The 22427-nt window shown below is 41.8% G+C and overlaps 1 protein-coding gene across 1 annotated transcript; it reads right to left on the bottom strand.

The window, feature by feature from the left end:
• Positions 1–1789: 1789 nt before the first annotated feature.
• On the bottom strand, positions 1790–4580 carry LOC111149992 (potassium voltage-gated channel subfamily A member 4). The gene has a single exon (XM_022507293.1). It carries the CDS (start codon positions 4280–4282, stop codon positions 2318–2320), a length of 1965 nt encoding a protein of 654 aa, XP_022363001.1. The 5' UTR covers positions 4283–4580; the 3' UTR covers positions 1790–2317.
• Between the last annotated feature and the right edge of the window lie 17847 nt (positions 4581–22427).

Raw genomic sequence — 22427 nt, 5'->3', positions numbered from 1 at the left:
GTAATTATTCAATGATAGGCTGGCTATCTTAGATCTACATATATCCACTTCTTGTAAGGAGCTCAAAATTAAAAAAATTACCCATGATTTTTACAAGATCCTAATAAAGCAGATGTAACTCATGGGTTCTAAATCTCTTTCTCCCAAAGGAAGATTAAGCAATTTAGACACAACATCAGGCATTTATATGGAACTCGGCATTTCAGAGTTTTCACATGTTCGTATGTGCTTTCCATAACAACTCTGTGATGTAACAAAAGCTTCACTAGTGAGAAAATTGGGGTGCAGAGATTTATAGTGACTTTTTCAAATGAATAGTGACCCAACCCAGAGAGCCTACCTCCTAGTCTAATGCTTATCACATTTTTGCTCCATATCCAAAATATATTAAAATGCCATCTTTGAAGTCTTATTACAAGACTGCATCTCCTTGTTTTGTCACGTTCTATTGTCCACTAGAGATCTTTGGTCAGAGCATTCAATCAACTCCCCAGCTGGCTGCTTTCCATTCTCCAAATGGTATTCTTGAGAGGTGTTTTCCTTTAAGTGGTGGGGAAGGGGTAGGGAAAAGGGTGTAACTTTGCTTTTAAACCTAACATTAGATTTACTTGGAATTTCAAATATCATTGAAGAAGATTTATGTTATTATCAAATGATGACCAGGGACTTAAAAGCTTGAGAAAAGCTATTCTAGATCTTTTTTTTTTTTTTTAATATTCACAGTTGTCAGAGTTCATTATGTGCTACATAGTATACTTTTCCCAAACTTCAGGATAACCATTTTATAAAAAATAAATGTTGAAGAAACACTGGAGAATAAGGCCTCTTATATTAAATTTGCTCATTTATATCTCATTATGACTTAACAGTGCAGGTCTAATTGCTAGCTGTTACCTCACATTCTAGAACACCTTGTCATGAATTAAACACAGTTATGTGTGTCATAAGATCCGTTAACAAAAATGAAAATGATGGTGATATCGAAACCAAATGTTCTGACACAATTATTCCTTATACCAGTTTTAGCAAACAGAGTGCTAAGTTCTGAGGTGACTCCCCACACTATGCCTTTAGGTAGCTGCACAAAGAAATAAACTTAATAAATCTAGCATTTATGTTGCACATTTAATAGAAAGCTCTTAAGCCATAATCACTGTAGCTGCTGGCATCTTATTTCTTCAAGAATTCTTTCAGTGCATGCATTAACTTTGGTTAAATTATTCTGGATTTAAAAGGCAGAAGAATAATTAAAATAGGATGGTTTCAGAAGCATCATTGTAACAGTCCAATTTCAACAGATTCAGTTGCTAAATTTTACTTCATATTCCCTTTGCAAATCAGTTATTTAGATTTTAAAAACAGGGAATCATGTGCTGTTATCTGCGTGGCCATTAGTCTCACACAAAGAAAACAACTATAAAATAAGACTAAGAAATCATTCTTCCAATGATTGTCATTGAACTGTTACATTAGTAAACATTCACAGTAGGAAGTCTCTCTCAATCTCCAGCATATAAAGTAGTGCAAAGGAAAAAAAAAAAAAAAAAATTCCAGTCCTGTTATCTGTGAACAAAACTTGTTACATTTTCTCTAATTTCACTTCTTCCATATTGTTAGACATTTGCTGTCATATCTTCCCAAAATTAATAATAAAATATAATCAATTTCTAAAGGCCCCCGCAGCCTTTTTAAAAGTTAATTTCTAGTTAAAAATAAACTTTAATTAAATCCAAGATAAAATTGTGACCTATATTCTATTAAATAATTCACTTTCTTTTTTTTTCTACACAGTAATTCTTACAACTTTTTAAAAAAACAACCATGGAATCCAAAGACATGAGATGCTATCAAAGCACTAATAAATGACGGTTTGAATTCATTAGTTCTTACATAGTAAATACTTCAAAATGCCAACTTTTCCCATCATTACACAATTACTAACAATGCTGACAATTTACTTACACACACACACACACACACACACACACACAAATACACACATACACATTCTCTCCGTGGAACCATCTTTACTTTTAACATCTTTTTTCCAGTTAATGTGCAAAATTCTTGCATTCTAATAAAAAATATAAAGATAGATCTGCTCCTATTTTAGCCTCCCTCTTCTCCAAGATGTATCATTTATTTGATATGTAATACAAGGTAACAATTATGCCACGTATAACCATTAAATGGTGTACTACTATATGCATTAGGTTCGTTTGCATATTTCATTTTCGTAACTGCACTCTCTATGCATAAATATATTTGGAGTTACTGGGATTGGGGAGGGGGGGTAGTGGCGGGTGGAGAACAAGATTCACACATCGGTCTCCACAGCCTTTGCATTAGAACAGTTGTTTTTATCTGTCTCACTGTCATCCCCCTTTCCCTGACACTTCCCCTCCTTTGCACAGAGAGATTCCTTAACTCCTTCTTCCATCTCTAGATACTCTGACTTGTCCCCCAGGGAAGAAGAAGTAGAGCTCCGAAATTTCTTCAGCAAATTAGAAGGGAGGTATGGGCAACTGACTGCATTCTGTGTCAGCTGTGTCTGTTCCTCATTTTCAGTCTCTCTGTGGTAGAAATAGTTAAAGTTAGAGACAATCACTGGCACTGGCAAAGCAATGGTTAACACACCTGCAATGGCACACAGGGACCCCACGATCTTGCCCCCCACAGTGATGGGCTTCATGTCCCCATAGCCCACAGTTGTCATGGTCACCACAGCCCACCAAAATGCATCTGGGATGCTTTGGAAATGGGTAGTAGGTTCATCCGCCTCCGCAAAATACACAGCGCTGGAAAACAGGATGACCCCAATGAAGAGGAAGAAGATCAGAAGGCCCAGTTCCCGCATGCTGGCTCTGAGGGTGTGACCCAGGATCTGCAGGCCCTTGGAGTGCCTGGAGAGTTTGAAGATTCGGAATACTCGGACCAGACGAATGATCCTGAGAATGGCAAAGGACATGGCCTGCTGCTGCTGCCCGTTGCCACCCCCCTGTTGCTGGGCCAGATCGGTGCCCAGTGTGATGAAGTAAGGCAAAATGGAGACAATGTCAATGATGTTCATGATGTTTTTGAAGAAGAGCGCTTGGCTGGGACAAGCAAAGCAGCGAACCACAAACTCGAAGGAAAACCAAACAATACAGACTGTCTCCACGATGAAGAAGGGGTCGTTGAATATGGTGTGCCCTGAGTTCTCTAGGTGGGGTGCTGAAGTGTCATTCAACAACCCACTGTGTCCGCCTGCACTCAGTGCCATGATGAGATCCCTGTCGTCCCTAAACTCAGGTAAAGTTTCCAGGCAGAAAATGACAATGGAGATTAAGATGACCAGGACGGAGACGATGGCTATGCCCCTTGCTGGACTGGAGCTCTCTGGATACTCAAAGAGAAGCCAAATCTGCTTTTTGAATTCATTCTCTGGCAAGGCCCTGTCCTCCTCCTCTCTCACAAAGCCCTCATCCTCCCGAAACTTGAGCAGGGCCTCTTCTCCCAACTGGTAGAACTTCACCTCCTCCGTGAAGATATCAAAGGGGACATTGACTGGCCTCTTGAGGCGGCCTCCTGATTGGTAGTAATATAAGATGGCATCAAAGCTAGGCCTGTTCCTGTCAAAAAAATACTCATTACGCAAAGGGTCAAAGTACTGAGTCCTCTTCTCAGGGTCTCCCAACAAAGTCTCTGGAAACTGGGCCAGAGTCTTCATCTGGGTTTCAAAGCGCAGGCCTGATACATTTATCACCACACGTTCACAGCAGTCGCTGTAGCGGACTGAACTATAGCCACCACCGCCCCCGTCATCCTGAGGCAGCAGGTCCGTGTAGGAACATTCGTCACCATGGTCATCTTCACTATAGTAAAACCTTCCCTCCTCTTCCTCCTCCTCCTCCTCTTCTTCCTCTTCCTCTTCCTCGCTCAGCTCCCTCAGGATCTTCTCCTCAGAGCCACTGGGCATCAGGTCAGAGCAATGAGGAAAGCTGCTCTGACGGTGGTGGGCTTTCTTCTTCTCAGGCCACTGGCGCCTCCTCCTCCGACTCCCCCGGCCACCCTGAGGGTCATGGGAGGTGCAGGCCCCACGCGACTGGTGGTGGTGGTGAGAGCCACCTCCGGAACCCCCGCTGCCTTCCACAGCAGCTGTGGCAGCTGCCACAGCGGCAGCCGCGGCGGCCCTCGAGTGAGCGAGCCTCTCCCGCTCCCGGGCCCGGGCCTGGGCTGCGTAACCATAAGGCATGTGACTGTTACACCCTGAGCTCTCTGCACTCACCATTGCAACCTCCATGGTGGTGGTTTTTGGAAATGGCTGGTTCCAGTTGTAGAAGAAGAAGAAAGAAAAATAGGGCAGCTTCTTTTCTCACCAAATTAAGGTAAGTTTGGAACCCTTAAGCAGATTGCTTGGAAGACTAAGGATATTTTCAGTCCAACTTTGCATTTTCTGTTTTTAAATCAGTACGCCCCATGCTCTCTGTTCCCAGGGATTCAACATTGCTCTCCAGAGCTTGGCTGGTCTAGATAAACAACCTAGCACTCTCAAGCCCAAGTCAAAAAATGCTGGGGTCTCCCAAACACCTGTTTTCGGGTGGCTGTTTGAATTTGGAAATACGTCTAGGATGTGGTTGGTGGTGATGCCGCAAGATTCAAAGGCGACAAGTATCTGACAGCCAGCAGTTGTGCCTAGAAAATGGAATATATTTTTCTGCCATGGAAATTGTCCAAAGCTCAGTCCATCAGATTTAAATAAAATGCAAATAAGCCTTTAGTCTTAGCACTTGCCTTCTAGTGACGGCTTGACCCATGTTAACGCGTGGCTCGAAGTACGTCTAGCCATGGCTGCTCAAAGCCTATCAGGGTGATTCTCCAGGTGCTCCCCTCAAGTTCATCACAGGCTTCCTGGACCCAGGGCCAATGCCAAGCTATCGACAGGGGCAAAGACCTTGGGAGGTAGAGAAGTTACAAGATGAGGTGTCAGCAGGGGCAAACCCAGCTCTGAGGTCTCCATAGAAATCAAGGAAATGCAGAGCATCCTTCAGCTAAAATCATGCAGAGGAAGCACTTCACCTGAAAAAGGAAAGGAAACAAGCATAGGAGAAAAATAAAAGGAATCAAATCATAAAGAGCAAACAGTGTTTCCGTCCCATACACCTTCTTTCTCTTGTCCTCAAGCAAACCACATAAAGCACCAAGTGACCACAAATTTCCAAGGAGTGTGAGGCAGGTGGTTAAATCTCCTCACTAAATCATCCTTCTGTCCTTCTTCTTCGGTTATTATTTCAGCTCAGTCTATTTTCATGGCAACTCAGTTATTTTTCCTCTCTCCACTCTCGACCCACATGGCTCTTCCTTCGGCTCTCCCTTTCACTCATGCCAGGTCTTAATTCTCGGTGTCACTTTCTTCATTCCACAATAATAATGCTGTCACTTTACAGCTGCTTCCATCTTTCATTGATCTCAAGGCATTTTTTTTTTTTTAATTTCCACTCATCAGATATTTCTGAATTTAGTGCCTTTCCACCCCTCTCTGTCTTGATTCAGGATCAGAGCAGTTGGAAAAACCAGTTTTTTTTTTTTTTAAATCCAGTCTCCACCACTTCAACAAGCTTCAATCACCTCATCTACAAAGTGTAGGTAATAATACAACCTCCCCCATCCCCATCCCGATTACTGAGGACCAGAACGAGGCTCTGAATGTTAACAGAATAACACAAACGTAACGAATGTCAATAAATGCTGGCAGTTCTGAATAACGTTGACTGTAACCTAAGATTTTATTGTCAATCTACTCACGCCCAAATGTATATGTCCTTAAACCACAGTCTCAGTTACGGGGAGGACAGAATGTGAGGACATCTAGGACACTTTGAGACACACCAATGGCCTATATTAGGTTGGCACCTCCTGACTCCCTAAAGCATGTCCTTGTTGTTGTTTTTCTGTTCCCCAGACTCCAGAACACTCCCTACCACCCACAGCCTAGGAGCTAATCCCAGTTTCCACTTCTCTGATAATCATCTTTTCTCCTTGCGGTTCCTCCATGTTCCCCTCAATGCTTCCTCCTACACTCCTCTCAAGGGAATATTTCCTTATATATTAAATCCCAGTTTGTGTGGATTTTATTTTCAGCCTCTCATACCCCCCCCCATAATATAATCCATTATCTCCAGTCTCCCAAACCCCGCTGCCTCCCCTGCCTCTCTCTGCCCACTTTTAGTTCCAATCTGCCACTTGCTGATCACTTCTTCCTTGGAGCCCGGATCTGTCTCCGCTGTCACTTGGTATTCCTGGCCTTTCTTCTTAGTTGGCTCTCTCTAGGTCCAACTAATTCATCTCCTCAGCCAGGACCTAAAAGAACTGCCCTAATCTTCTGTCTCCTGTGCTTTTGCATTCACTCTGTCCAACAGGACTTCCAAGAATGCAGAGTAGCCCAGAGAATTGGGGAGGATAATGACAGTCAGAATTCAGGGCATCTACCAGTTTCTATTACTGGAAGCACTTGGGGAGCACAAGAGAAATGGCTTTCTGGAGCCATTAAAGGGATTCAGCCCTTGACCACCTGCTGCTGCTCCTTGCTGAATCCTGTCAGCCTAGAAGGCTAAACCCACCCAAGTTTTATGAAGTGACAAAGCAGGGAAGTGGTAAACAGAGCACTTTCCAGTTATCATCACACGTTCTCCTAAGGCAAGAGGTGAGCTTGATTAGGACACAAAATACACCTCTGAAGGTATCTCAAATGACAAGCCCCTTCCTTTGCCTGACTCCTAATGACAGGAAATACATTGAAACGTTTACCTTCAGGATGTCTCCAAATCTCTATTTATCAAACCACCCTGGGGTTACATTTATTCTAGAAGGTCAGGCCACCACCACCTTTAAAAGACTTTCACAGGCCGAAGAGCCTGAGAGTTTGCCCAGTTTCTTCCCCCAATTCCCTCAAAGCAGCTAGAATACACTATTTAAATAAAACCCTAGAACCAAAGTATCTGTATTTTTGTATACTATGCACACCCCTCTCCCAACTAAGTGCTCCCAGAAGGTCACGAATTAGCAGGTCTTCTAATTCACCATCAACTCTGCAGGAGATGGAGACCTGCCTTCACTTCTCTCTGCGCCAATTATTTATTTATTTATTTATTTATTTATTTATTTGGGTTTGGTCATTTTTGTTTATCTCCCTCCCCCACCTTACAAAAAGCAGATTACCTTCCTTTTAATTGGCTACCAGTTACCTCACTATCCCCAACCAAGAAGAAGATGATGATGATGATGAAGTAGAAGAGGAGGAGGAGGTGGTGGAGGGAGCAGGGGGGAGAAGAAAGAAAAGAATAAGAAAAAAAGGAAAGAGAAGGAAAAACCTTCCACACAGCAAGACTGGCTTAAAAATCTCTCTTCCTACCCTAGGTATTCATGCTTAGGGGAATCTGTTCAAGCCTGGAAGTACTAGGAGCCTTGATGGGGGAGACCTTTGCATAGAAATTTCCCTTCCTCTTTAACACCATTAAACTAATCGGATTTTGCAGACTACCTATTCCCCCAATCCTTGTGCCCCCCAAACAACAGCCAACCTGCCAACCCTGCCTTCCTCCCCTGCCCCCCAACAACAAGGCTGTTTTCATCCCTCAGTGCTAATTCCTGCAACTGTCTTAGGGTGGTACCTGCACCTATCAGAGAGAGAAAGAGAGAGATTGAAAAAAATCAAAAAGCCAACACCGTGAGAAATGGACACTTCAATGCACGCCATTTACACAGTCCCTATGTTCTACTGAAATGCTCGGAAAATGCACGCAAATCCAAATGCTGGGAGAGGCAGCAATTCAAACCCGTTCGCCAGCTGTTCCCAAAGGAACGGAACCGGTGAGTCTGGGATGAGGCAAAACGATGCTAAATCTGAACCCCATGTCGTTGGAAAACGACATCTTTAATCGCACCCTCCCCTCCAGACCTAGGTTCCCGCTCGGGCACATTAAGCAGGGCGCACGCACCCCATCCCTGGGGTTAGGAAAATAACAACTGTTGGCCCCCCGGAGCGCCGCGCAGCATCTGCACATCCCTTCTTCCACCTCCTGGTTTATTTTTAACCGCCTTCCATTCATGCCCTTCTGTCACATTCCCGATATTATTTATCCCTCAAATGTCCACTGTTTCTTAACAACCAAAAGAGGACAGTGGGGAAAAGGTAAGAGAGGTATCATACTTACCGTTCCCGGGCGGAGTGAAAAATAAATATAAAGAAAATCCCCCGCTCGGTTTGTCTTTCCCCCTCAAGCTGCAACAGCTGGAGGAGGGGAAGAATGTTCTTGGGGGGTAGAAGGAATCACTCCGGTGTGGCAGGTGGAAGCTCCAAAATATCCACGAAACAAGTTCTGTTGCCTGGCCGGGGGGCACAGAGTCCTCGCTGCTGGAGCCAGGGGTGGGGAGCAGGGCTACCCCGGGGAAGACCCCAAGACTTCTGGTTCCTCTGGAGTTCAGCAGAGGAGGGCTCAATCGGAAAAGGAAGTCAAGGTTCCCCCAGAAAAAGAAACAAAATCCTAGACAGCAGCGATCACTTGTTAAGCCCGAATGCCTCCTCCAATATCCATCCCTCTCCCTCTCTCGCTGGCTGCAGAAGCAGCACACGCCTCCCCTGGCCGGGAGCGCGCGCCGGCCGGGGGCGGGGCCAGGGCTGTGCCGAGGGTGTGGCGAGCGGGCTGTAGCCTGGGGCACCTCCCCGCGCCGCGAGGCGGGCACAGTCACGACGCCGCCACTGCCCGCCCCCCTGGCCGACCCCCCGACGCTGGGGAGCAACAGGGAACGATTCGGGGAGCCTCTGGCCGCCGTCCCCAGAGGCGAAGCCCTAATTCCGGAGGAAGAGGCGTCCCGGTTGGCGCTGAAATGGGGTCCGCACCGCAGAGCGGGAGCTCAAGAGAGAGGTTGGCAGGGAAGACCTCGACGGAAGGTCCAGTCTCGCCAACAGGGTGCTTCTGCGCGTCTCTCCCTGACCCGCTTTCTCTACAGCTCAGCGCGCGCGCGCGCGCACACACATACAGACACACACGCGCGCGCGCGCGCACACACACACACACACACACACACACACACTCTCTCTCTCTCTCTCTCTCTCTCTCTCTCTCTCTCTCTCTCTCTCACAGCCCCGCTTAACGGGTTTGTAGGGTTGGGAGCCTGGGTGCATCTCTGGCGAGGCTGCTAATTGGGAGCCCCCCAGTCTCCTACGAACGGGCCGATTCCCCTTGGTCTCCGCCTCCCTTGTACAATTTGTCCGCCTCCACTCAGGGGTCGGGCCTCTGGGCGCAGAGGAGGCCGACTTTCAAAGTGTGCTGGATTCGGGTGAGGAGCGGGCTGCAGAAATGGGAATCAGGCCCAAGTTAGGGGTTGCGCATGGGAGGCACAAGTGCAAGAGGGAGAGAGCCCGAGGACTCTGAGCAGGTTATAAGTCCCGCCCGGGGCCGGAGGATTTTAGAAGGGGTGAAGGAGCCCTCCCCGAACCTGTTGCTGCAAGAATACAACTCAGCTAGGGGTCTGACTCCAGGGAGGTCTTTATCATAAGAGTCGGATCTCTAATACCACGCACCCCCTTCAAATAGCAAAAACAAACAAACAAAACCCACAGTACCCCGCGGGGCAGGCGAGTGCGCCTGCCTTGGCGTCCACCCTGGGATGGACTCCCACATTGCTTCTTAGGTGGCAGGCGTATGAAATGCCCATAGACATGGATGTAAAATTGCAATTCCCACACATCCACTCAAAGAAAGATAGCGGTGGGAAGTGCGATTTTTTACACACACGCACACACAGACAAGGCCAGGTAACGACCCGGGCTCCAGGCACCTCTTCCAGCTCCCTCTGATGGACCAAGCAAGCAGTGGCGACGCGCACCCGGACTGCTGGAGTAAATCCGACCTTGGGCGGGTCAGCTGGCGCTGAGGCGGCCACTGTCGGCCTCAGCTGGCATCTTTGTTCGATGGCCCTATTGGGCCTCCTCCTTTTGTGGCGCTCGATTAATTATTAAGAGAAATATTCCTGAGCTGAATTATAGATATGCTCTGGTCTCACCTAACTGCTGCTGGCTCAGCGAAGGGCACCTGGAGGACTCCTTTTCGTTGTTGTTTGATTTTTCTTTTTTAAAAAAACTTTTAAAATAACTAAAACATTTACATTGTAATCAGTGGGAAGGAAGGGAGGGAGGGAGGGAGGGAGGAAAGAAAGGAAACAAGAAACAAAAAGGAAGAAACAAGGAAGAAAAAAGAAGGAAACAAGGAAGGAGGAAAAGGAGGGGGGAGGAGGGAGACAAGGAAGAAGGGAGGAAGAAAAAAGAAAAGAAAGAAGGAAGGAAGGAAAGAAAGAAGCTGAAGTGGGACCTAGTTGTCCTAACTTCTTCTAGCTAGTGCAGCTTGAATTTTTGTCCTGAATAAATTTACCTGTGATCTTCTGGGCTCAGCCAAGGGGTGGAGGAATTGAGAAAAAGGTACCTCCACCCTGGGTCAAGAGAGGCTCTTTGCAGCAATTCATTCCCCATTATAGTTCATTCCAGCAAGCAGGGAAGGTGGATTTCTTCAAAAATAAAAATGGTCCCATGCACTGGCCTAAAACCCTCTTTCTGTACCTCCATTGTGTGAGGTAGACAGTGTGCAGTTTCATACATACCAAAAGTAGATATTTGAGTTTATTGTTGTCTTCCCAGAACCATGTTTCTTGGGATGGTAGAAAGCAGGTCTGAGAGCTCTAGATCTTGGGACTAGCTTCCTGGAAGCAATTTGTGAGATCTCCAGACCAACTGTGGAAAACTTTCAGAGAGATGAAAACTGAGATTGCATGAAGTACAAAAGGACAGTTATTTTGAATCTTGGACATTTTCATTGGATCATGTTAAGAATTTATGAATTATGCCTCCATGTGCCATTTATTGTTTGTTCCTTTCATGGCCCAGAGAATTTTAAAGTTTAAAAATGCCTGAGGACTTTATAAATACTTGTACTTCTTAGGTATCAGGAATTACTGAAGTACCATGAGAGAACGCACCTGAGGAAAAACCACTCTTGCCAAGATAGTCCTTCAGGTCATACAAGCAGGACTTATTGAGCACTTGATCAAGGCAAGTAACACTCACTGAGTGCCCACTTAGGCCCTGGGTCTGTGCTAAATTCTTTGCATGCATACTGTCTAAATTTCATCTGCATAAGTGAACAATTTATGTGGTTGGTACTATTTTATTTACAATTTACAGAGAAGGAATTGGGGCTTACGATGGTTAACAAACGTACCATAAGTTAAATAGCTGACTATGTAACAGAACTGGGCCTGTAACATCTGACTGCAAGGAGAATGGACCCCATGCTAGTGATGATAAGGCCATGTGCTCTATACCCATTCGTCCTCACAAATGAGTGGCTGTTATGGATACATAGACAGATGAGGAAACAAGGGGGTGTGCAATGATGAAGGTATGAGAGTGGTGTTTCAAGGATGCAAAGAACGGAGTAGCATCTAATTTGGGGGAAGCAAGCAAGGATTGACAAGGAAAGGGGAGATGTGTTTGAACAACGGGAAGAATAAAGTTTATGCAGACATGTGGGATTGGCGTGGACTAAGAGGAGCTGGAACCTGAAAGATAGGTGGTGTCCAACTGGGAAGAACAGTGCGCTCCCCAGCCTTCTCCCCATCCCCCCATATCACACACAGACACACACACACACACCTCTTCACCCTTTTAAATAATTTCTTTAGAAAGCAAACAAGAAACATTCCATTTCTCTCCCTGAAACTCTCTTAAAAATTCCTAGAAATTCACATAAACAGTTGCAGGAAGATTCTTTGTTTGTGACCAACAAAAAAATCTACCTTGTCTCAGTCCCCAAACTCTATTTTCTTTGGAGAAAAAGAAATTATTTTCTTGCCTTTCTTAGTCATCGACTAGTCAACATTCCTTAAGCTCCTCACCTCCATATACATTTATTACCACAAATAATTTCTCCCTGGCTTTGAATTCTCTCAGTGGTGGTACAAGACCACACTATGGAGTTCCAGACCACACTATGAAGTCTTTGTTTATATAGAAAGGGGCAAAGGGCAGTAGATCCTCCTTTGTACAAAGCAGATAGGAGGCCCTGAGGGATACAAACTAAGCCCATTATAAATGTTTTTGTTCTCTTTGGGGAGTACAGTACCCAATGAATTGCATTGTTCTATTTACTTCTCTCTCTCCCTGAGAAGCCTGCAACACCTCCCTGAAAACAGGCGCTGTATCCCAAGCAACTAGCGCAACACCTGACCCAGAGTAGGCACTGGACAAGAAAGTGATAAAATGAATGAATAATGGAAGAGGCTTGCTTCCATTTACCAAGAAAGTTCAGTGTGTGCGTTGGGAGGAAAAAAAGAAAAAAAGAAAGAAAGAAGAAAAAAAGATGTTTCTTTTTTTTTGCCTGCTTACTCTCAGCCTCTCAACTATCTGACTTTTAAAGTTCTGAAGGATGTGAAAATGAGAAAGTCCTGGGAAACTTGATGCCATTCCTCCCATTCCCAGATTTTATGTATACCAATGTTCTAAGCTACCCATTATTCCTTATAAAAATGTGGATCCTTCAGACAGTTCATCCCTCATGAATTGTTCAATGACTGTACATTACTATTCCCTATTCCATCTTATGTGTACCAGTACTGGTCAGGTCTTAACACTTTTTTTTTTTTTTAAACGGTGAGGAAACATCACCCCTGCAGAGTAAGATGGACCCCTTTCTTCCTGACTTCCTGATCACAGCACTGTGCCCAGCATGTTGGGCAACAAGACAACACTACCTGCCTCAGGGTAGACAACTGTAGTTTAGAGGGGTATGAGATGAGGGATCTGGGAGAAGACACACAACGGGCAGAGAGAAGCAGAACTTAAGTGAGGCTAGAAAGAAAAGTCCATGGGGCAGGAGAAGCCCCCTGATAGAGGCTAACTGAACAAGAATGGCACCTGTGAGGATAAGCAGAGAAAGGTAAGCAGAGGTCCAATATGGTTTAGGAAAGGGAAGTAAAGGTGGACATGGATGTGCCATGCTCAAGACTTTGAACATGGGGGGGGCACCTGGGTGGCTCAGTGGGTTAAAGCCTCTGCCTTTGGCTCAGGTCATGATCCCAGGTCCTGGGATCGAGCCCCACATCGGGCTCTCTGCTCGACAGGAAGCCGGCTTCCTCCTCTCTCTCAATGCCTGCCTCTCTGCCTACTTGTGATCTCTGTCTGTCAAATAAATAAATAAAAATCTTTTAAAAAAAAAAAGTTTGAACATGGGGCTGTGACAAAACACTGCATAAAAGCATTTACAACCCTTCTTCCATCTCCGCACACAGGACAGATGTAGTTCATGTGCACAACCCACTCCCCTGGGCAAACCAGAACAGCAGTGGAGGCATCTCCTAGACTGAGTTGCAGGCATCTCCGCTTCCTGGCTGCAATGGCAGCCCTTTCTCGCCATCTATGATTGCATCTCAGAGGCCAAGTGAGTGAAATTGAGTTAGCATAAGCTTAAATCATCTCTGATTTAGTTTTCTAAGTGCAAATAGATCAAAAATGTCCTTCTTTAATTGAAGTAACCAAGAATTTGCAAAGCACCCCACCTGATGTGGGGTGACACTGCTGTGACACTGCTACTGAGATCCACTGTCAGTTCTACTCCACCAACGGAGAGTCATCCTTTTAGCTCTTTAGTCTGCTTTCCTTTTATATAATTGGAAAATAGGGCAATCGTGGAGGCTCACTTAAAATGAACCTGGGTGCAAATAAGAATCACCTACAACCTTGTCTTGGCACAATCAGGAGCAAACTTGGGGCAGAGGTGAATCAAGCAAGGTTTAGGCATAAAATGGTATTTCATTTCCCACAGACACGACCAGCACCTTGCCCTCTGTAGTAACTCCTAATAGTTTATATCAAGGAACTTTTCCATATACCTACATATGAACCTTTTCATAAAAATGAGAGGTCGTGCCATACTTCCTGGCAAAACTGTATTCCAAACTCTCTGAAAGCCCCTTTAAATTTAGTCGGTAACCATAGGGCAGGCTACATTCTGTTATCATGAAAGTTGACTCCTTCCACCAACTCCCCACTTTGATTTTGTTCTATACCATTCACTCCCTGGGACAGGTATCATCAAAGCCTATAATAGGCCTCTGTTGTGTAGCACAAGAATGTTTATACACTTTCTCCAAGATCACCTCACCCACTGGAGCCCTGACTACTTCTCCTGATTTGGTTGACTGTTAGAAAGCCCTTGTCTAGTACATGCTTCCCCAAACAAGCGTCATAGTTTTAGGAAGGATGTTCTCATGTAGAAGAAATTTCTATTGGGTACAGATCAGTTCACAAATACACCTCAAATTTTCTGCTCTTTGCTCAGTTTTCTCCACTCCTGGCTGAAGATAAAAACACAATTCTGGGGATGAGCCAACTGATTATATTTTAGAATGAAAAGCCAAAACGAACAAGACTGAGAGTATGAGTGTGATAGGATGCTAACTTATGGTTTCTCAGCAGCAGCTACTGAGAACAGGGTACCACATATCAGGTTTTACATATGCTAGAAGCAACTCTAATTTATTTCTTAGTCAATCTCACAAGCTAGCTCTTACCCTGAAGAAGCACAGAGATCATAGGTCATGTAAGACTGCAAAAACTAACAGTTTCCTTCGGATGCTTTTTAGAATGAGTCCTTTTTCAAATTCATACATAGATTCGAACTTGAAGGTAAATTTAATAATTTAATAATTAAACTTAATAATATTTACAGTGAAATTCTAATGATTTACAGCAGCTCTTGGGGGGGGATTAACATTTGACTAAAGAAATTACTCTTAGACTGCTTAAGGGGCTAAAGCAGGGATCAGACACTGGGTTACAGGATTGTCCTCCAAACACCTGGCTGTGGAACCTCCAGAAAGGCTCCTAACCTTTGTGAACATCATTTTTTTTGTGTGTAAAAATGGAAACTATACTATCAGTCCTGGGTCTCAAAGTCATGAGTGTGGATCATACAGGAAATGTATGTAGTAAAACTACTGCATAAACAGAGGATAATGTTGCTTTAAAATAATAACCGTCTGTTATGAACTGAATCCTTTGTCCCCACAAGGAGGAATCTGATTGATTTAGCTCATCTTTTTGAACCAGGCTGCTCAAGTCACAAGTTACCAGCTTAACTGGTCAAGTCACCTATGCCCCCAAGACTCATTCATCTGAGTTTGTGGGTGGGATGAAATTTTCTGAACAGGGGCCAACACAAGTCTAGCCAACTCATTCTAACAGCAACATTCCAGATCATTTTTACAATCTTGGGAAATCTTTGGTACTCTTACTTTTAGAGGACCTTACTGGCATCATATCTAGCATATTTAAAGTGCTTACACATTCCACTTTAAAGGTTATGTCAACTATTGTACAATTGAGTTGCAACTCTAGTAGACACTATTATGCTGACATTTTGCAGTATTTTATGCTCTTTTTCCTGTGTTTCAGAGCTAATAATTTTATTTTCAGAGAATAAACATTCCTCAACCTTGTGAAAAGCTTACAGGCACAAGGCACAGCCCAGAAAAAAACCATAATCCCTGAACAAAGAAGTAGCTCCTTGATTCTTGGTTTTTAAGGAATTATTAAATAATCTCATTGGCTGATAAAGTGTGGGTTAAAGGTATCCTCACTCACCTGTTAATTTGCGCACGAGTATGTGTTGATGTATGTGAATGCATCCTGTGTTTATGTTGTCTTCCATGTTGTGTGTAAGCTATAATGGGAAAGCTAATTATTAAACTCGGCAAACGCACCCAGAGGCTACTGTGAGCGATGCATCCAAAAAAAAAAAAAAAAAAGAAAGTCTAAAAATAACTAAGTAATAAATAACCATTTGCAGATGGGAATTGTTCATGCAGTTTTCTAAACAACAGCAGATTTCTTTAGGATATTATTATGGTGTTTTTTAGAATTTTACTAAGTATACTAAATCTTCTGTACGTAAAGGCAGATAATTTGAATAAGAGTGACATAAAATTGACTGGATCCAAATTAAAGTTATTTTTAAGACCATATTGAACCACTGCTTTGATCTTAGAATAGCTTTACACATGCATATTCTTCTATCAGTTAAAAGAGAGAGTCATTTCTGAGAGGCAGAGCACTTTAAAAAAAGATTATTTTAGCAATTATTTTAGAATACTACATTGCTAAAAATGTAAAGGCCACTCTTCAAAATAACATCATGATTGTTTAGTGTTTTATTTGTTCAGGTTCACACGGAAGAAAAAAATAAAACTAAAAAAGGAGACTAAATTAGAGCTACAAAGTTCATTCTGGCCTGGGAATATGTTGCAGAAATATTTAGTGAGGAAGTTGAGGAACTTGTAGCAAAGGACTTCCTAAAAACTGCAAGGGAATTCGGGATTCTTAGGAAGGGTAACATTCCAAACTTTAGAAACAATTAAAATTGTATTAAATAATACTATAATAATAATAATAATAATATAATTATTATATAATACAATAATAATACTATTATTATAATTAAATTTAAAATCACCATACAGAGAAGTGGGCTTGATATGTGATAATCTAAAATAGTTTCTTCCATCCAGTATTGAGCACAATCTTTCAAAAGAACTCCAGTTCACCTGACTTTCTGCCACAACTAAGGTATATGTAGTTAGTGGTCTAGTCACACACTTCAAACTTAGTTTAACAGAGTCCCTGCACTAATAACATATTTTTTAATTTTATTTTTTAAAGATTTTATTTATTTATTTGATACAGAGAGAGATAGAGAGAGAAGGAATACAAGCGGGGGGAGTGGGAGAGGGAGAAGCAGGCTTCCCGCTGAGCAGGGAGCCTGATATGGGGCTCCATCCCAGGACCCTGAGCTGAAGGCAGATGCTTAACAACTGAGCCACCCAGGCGCCCCTAATAACATATTTAATAACATAATTAATTTTCCCATTTTCAAGGCAGTGTACATCCATCAAGTGATGAACTTTGGCTCTGGTTTTAAGCTTAAAGAAAAGTATAATATACTCTCTTTCACTTGGGAAAATTATTGAATATTTCATTCCTAAGTTGAATGTGATGTATGCAAAGAATAACCTGGCTTGTTTACAGTGATATATAGATTATAGGCTAAAAGCACAGCCTCTAAAATCAGCAAATATCCATCCATTACTAGATGTATAAACTTGATTAAGTTTAAGTTTTCTAAATGTAATGTTCTCATCTACAAAGTGAGAATGGTACCTGCTGTTTATTATACTTAACACTGATGAGAAAACATAGCTATTTTTATTAAACTAAAAATATTATGTAACTGTCATTTGTCAAAGATTTGCCTAAATTATGTGAACTTGAAATAATGAAACATATTTGATTTGCTTTCTGTAAGGATATTTTTTAAATCCAGCACATTGAGAGTCTTAGTAATCCCATTTCCTTAATTTCTGGGAACTTTAGGAATATTCAATTTATATACTCAATAATTTACCACTAAGCCCATCAAAATAGAACTCAGTAAAGAGATCTTGTAATCAAATTCTGTAATTCCATCTGAAAGAGGGCAATACTACATTATATGAGAGGTAGAAGTCTTTCTGAATGACCGACATAAATATCCAAAGAGAGAAAGGAAACATAGTTTCAATTTTAAAATTTCAGTCATAGGTCAAACAGAAATACAGAAATACAAAACTCACTGATCCACATTAAAGAGCTGTTCCTTTCCCAGTGGGTATAAGTTCTTAATTTGAACTCAAACAAACAAGACAAACAAAAGACTAACACTCCAGTGTCTCTGTTGTCTTTCACGTGAAAGAGACAAGATCTCTATAAATGATCAATTCCTTTACAGAGACCAGCAAAAGACCACAAAACCCAAAGACTGACCCCAGAAATCAAGCTGGCACCTTACCATGCTACTCATGGACATGAGTCCATAGCACAGGACCAGGAGTCAGACTCTCCATTGGGTCACTAATCATTTGTCAGGAGCAGAGCACAAAGGTTTCTTTACCTGGGTAAGTAAAGAGGGACCCCAAAGCAAGAGCTCATTCTGAGCTGATCCTCTCAGCCCTATCTGAGTTACAGCACCAAACTGTGAAAGACAAATGCACCAGGCAAGGAGATTATTTTATCTAAACTATTGCAATAGGGAGAGTGCTCATTGATAAGGGATGTCTCAAAAAACAGAAGGGGACCTGGGGCTTTTTAATGGCAAGTAACACAGTTATCCCAGAGTTTATGGGAGTCCTGAGGGAGGATAGAAATGGGTCTTATCTTAAAACAGTCTGGTGAAGGGTGGTCCATAAAGGGTGGGAGGATTTCCAAACCAGTTTTTTTTTTTTTTTTTTTTTTGGACCAAAGGGCTCAGATACAGTTTAGCATTGTCAAATGATCAGTTTTATAAAATGTTTACTCATAAAGGAAAAAGTATTAGCAGCTATTACTGGAGACAGCGATACACTTGGTAGCACAATTATATATTCTGCATAAAGTCAAATACTGACTATCCTTTACTAACTGTATGATTCTAGAGAAATTACATAATTTCTCTGATTTTTTATTTTGAGTTCATAAAAATAGTGGTCTCTTCATAAAGCTGTTGTGAAGATCAAATATGATAAAGATGAAAAATTCTAAGACCAGGTTTTCATCTCTTACATTCCCATAGACAATGGTTAACTATTATTTTCATCACCACATAGGACTGAGTGAATGCTGTTAAAAAATAGAGGTCACTGTTTTATTCCTAAAATCCACTTGATGAAGTAAACATTTCTATAGCACAAGGATTCGCTTTTTTAATTGTCTGATTGGTTTGGTAATTTTAACAGAAAGTTTGATACTTCTTAATGTAATATTTAAATGTGATTATCATTTCATTGAGAAAGAGAGAAATTTTGGATTTATTTCTTTAAAAAATGATGTTATTGTAGAGGAAACAGGAGGTAAGTTGTTCCCTAAAAACTTAACTGAATATTAACAAATTAAACCAAAACCAAAGTTGGAGCAAACTAAATGATGCTGTACTTTTAAAAATTCATAATTCTGCTGTTTTCCAGCTGAACTGATGTAAACTAGCAAACTATATGTGGTTTGAGGAAGAAAATGTTTAAAATCTCGTCATCTTCTCTTCCTTTTAATGAGTGAAATTAATGGCAAGGAAATTTTACCATATGACTGTCTATGGAAGGACAAAGTATTTGTTGCTGAAGAACAGCAAACAAAGCAGTCCTAGAAATTCTTGAATGACCAAGCAATTCTGTTCCTCTACTTAGAGCTTGGAGAGCTTTGTCACAGGATTCAAAGTCTGTATCTCTTTCAGTTCTCAGCCTCCTACTGATGCTTTTAATGTTACCTAATTTAATGACCTTTACAATATCAAGAAGGAAAATAATTTATGCTGATTTCCTGGACTCCCTACCTGTGATGAGGAGAGACTTAAAAGGGTGAGGAGATGGTGAGATGAGGGAGCATTTTTTCTCATTCTGAGCTGATCCTCTCAACCACTTCACATCCACGTCACAAAGGAGTTTAGGGATATTACCGGCTTGCAAAGCAGACCAAACTTACAGCTTTTGGCTAAAGAACTTTTTAAATTATGCAGTACATTTGGTGCCTTCAAAAACACGACAAAATTTTCATTCCAAGAACTCAGCGTCCTAATAGATGATTATGGAAAGCAGACATATGGCCTTAAGAAGCTTCAAATCTACCTAAATGCTTGAGAAGACAAAGCCAACACTTCATGGATTTGTAGCATATATATATATATATATATATATATATATAGTCTTTGAAGTTACCTGGCTTTGGCTCAAATTCTGATTCTATCACTGATAGACCAGGGGTAATTGACAATAAACTTCTTTTTCTTCATCAGAAAAGTGAGAATACAGGAAATACCTACATTGCAGAATTGCTTCTCAAATTCTGATTCTATCACTGATAGACCAGGGGTAATTGACAATAAACTTCTTTTTCTTCATCAGAAAAGTGAGAATACAGGAAATACCTACATTGCAGAATTGCTTTGAGGATTGAAAGAGAAAATTTAATTGCTGAGCTCAGTTCTTGGCCTATATTAAGGACTCCAATGAATGTTAGCCATAGTAGTAGTGGTAATAGTAAAATAGTACCTACGGAATATACATTATACAAAAAATTTTATGTAGGCTACTTGCATAGCCTACATTAGTAGATGTGACAGTATGTAATTAAATAATATTTATGGAGGCACAGATATAAATGCAATGGCAAGTCAAAGCAAGGCAGAACAGTGGGGATATCAATAGGGAAATTAGTGTTCTTTGTACCAGGCCTGGCAAGTAGTAAGTTCTTGATAAATGCTAGGTGATTTTATTATCACTGCTATTAGATTGTAGCAGGCTCTGTAGAGGAGGTTAAACTTGAGTTGAACCTTAAAGAATGGATAAGACAAGGGTAGCAAAAGGGCTCCCAAATGAAGCCAATTCCTGGACTGATGTCTCTGACATTTGAATTAGGATGATACAGTCCACTAAGGTGAGACTCTGTTCTGAAGAGAACCAGGGGGGATACGCTTCAGTTTCTCCATCAATAAGTCATTTTCATTATTAGCCTCAATATTAATCCTTATAGTGTGTTTAGGTTCCAGTTACAATATGTCGTAGGCTGAAGGATGGTCTGCAAAGAGCTATCTATGTCTCCTGTGTCCTATCCCCAGATCTATAAATATTACCTCATTTGGAAATAAGGTCTTTGCAGATAAAATCATGTCAAGGATCTTGAGATGAGGAGATCATCCCAGATTACCCAGGTGGGCCCTAAATCCAGCAAGTATTTGGATAAGAGAAACAGAAGAGAGGCCCACAGAGAACAGGAGAAGGCAACATGGCCATGGAGGCATCACTGGAGTGATGCAGTCACAAGCTGAGGTTTACCAACAGCCACCAGAAGCTGGGAGAGGAAAGGCACAGAAACTCCCCTAAAGACACACTGGTTTTGAAATCCTGCCCTCCAGAACTGTGAACCTTCTGTTTACTGGTGTGACAAAGCTGAAAACAAAACAAAACAAAACAAAACAAAAAAGCAAAAAACAAACAAATGAAAAACAGTCACAGGTAATGAGTACACTATGCCACACCTTCTCTTTGTTCAACCTAAGCTTTCTACGGTCTTCTAAAATACAATACAAGCGTTATTATCACCACGTACAGGAGCTACAGAAATATTTAACAGGCACATCCAACCTAGTATAAAGAACGATCAAGAAAAGCTTCTCAAAGGAAGAAATGTCTAAGGTACAATCATTTAGATGGGGAGGAGTTAACTGACCCAAGAACAGAGAGGCACGACAAGCAGGTGGAGGGCCTAGATGAAAGGAGAAGGGACTGAGCAAAGTTTGGAAAGTCAGGCAGCATGAGGAAGATCATGCCTGGGCCTGGGTAGGGTTCCCAAAAACAGAAAGAGGCCGGCCATAGGAGAGGCAGCATCTAGGAGACTCTAATAACAAGGAGAGAACAGAATCTCTTTGCTTTATCAGCCAATCCAGTAGCCTTTTGATAAATAATAGATAGCCCTGGATTATTTTAAAGCCACGCAGGTATGGAAGGGATAGTGGGGGAGGGGAGAGGGGACAAAATACACATGGAAATTGGCCTATGCTCTCCAGGGTTTTTCAGAAACCAGTTGGTAGCTCCAAAAGAAAATCAATAACCACCGCTTCTAAATGTGGCTCTGTTTCCACAGAAACATGTTTGCGGGTGAATTTGGAAGGCAGATTTGCAATGCCAAAACCACCAGTCCAAAAAAGAGAAAAATTCAGTTCAAATAAACTTTTCACTATAGTAACAAATGTTTTATTTCACTAACATTTTCCATTTAATTAACTGAATTTGGAGAAGATTATCAAATAAATTCAGCCATGTTCCTGTAGGCACAATAATAATGAAATCTGGGAGCAATATTAGCTTCAATATAAGCAGAGTTATGTGAAAGCTGGTAGGAAGATGTTTGGCTAGCTTTGTCAAGTTGAACCTATTTGCAAAAATAATGAATATACTCGAACGTTAAAGCACTATGTTAGTGAGGTTAATACTGATCAAAAGAAAAAAAAATCTCCCTTTTGCTTTTGTGCATTTCTAAATCTTAAATGTTGCATGGTGGATATTGTAGGCACATGGTAAAAATGTTCTTGAAATTATCTGCCAGGAGTAATTTCTACATGACCTCTTACCTTAGACAAGATAAAATTCTTCCTATTTGTCCTTTTGTAGAATGAGTATACTTTAGTATTTTTATTCATATCAAACCCAAGATACTAAAAGAGATCACAACTTTTATCATTTAAAAAATACAGTTATGAAATTCTAGAACCCAGCAGATTCCCTCCTACCATCTCCCGTTAATATAAATGGAACCATATGTTATTTTTTGTGTGTGTTTC

The sequence above is a fragment of the Enhydra lutris genome, unplaced genomic scaffold, assembly GCF_002288905.1.
Source record: "Enhydra lutris kenyoni isolate GAN:26980312 unplaced genomic scaffold, ASM228890v2 scaffoldscaffold22, whole genome shotgun sequence".
In the NCBI taxonomy this organism is placed as follows: Eukaryota; Metazoa; Chordata; class Mammalia; order Carnivora; family Mustelidae; genus Enhydra; species Enhydra lutris.
The sequence above is the reverse complement of the archived record's forward strand: the minus strand, read 5'-3'. Positions and strand labels throughout refer to the sequence as shown.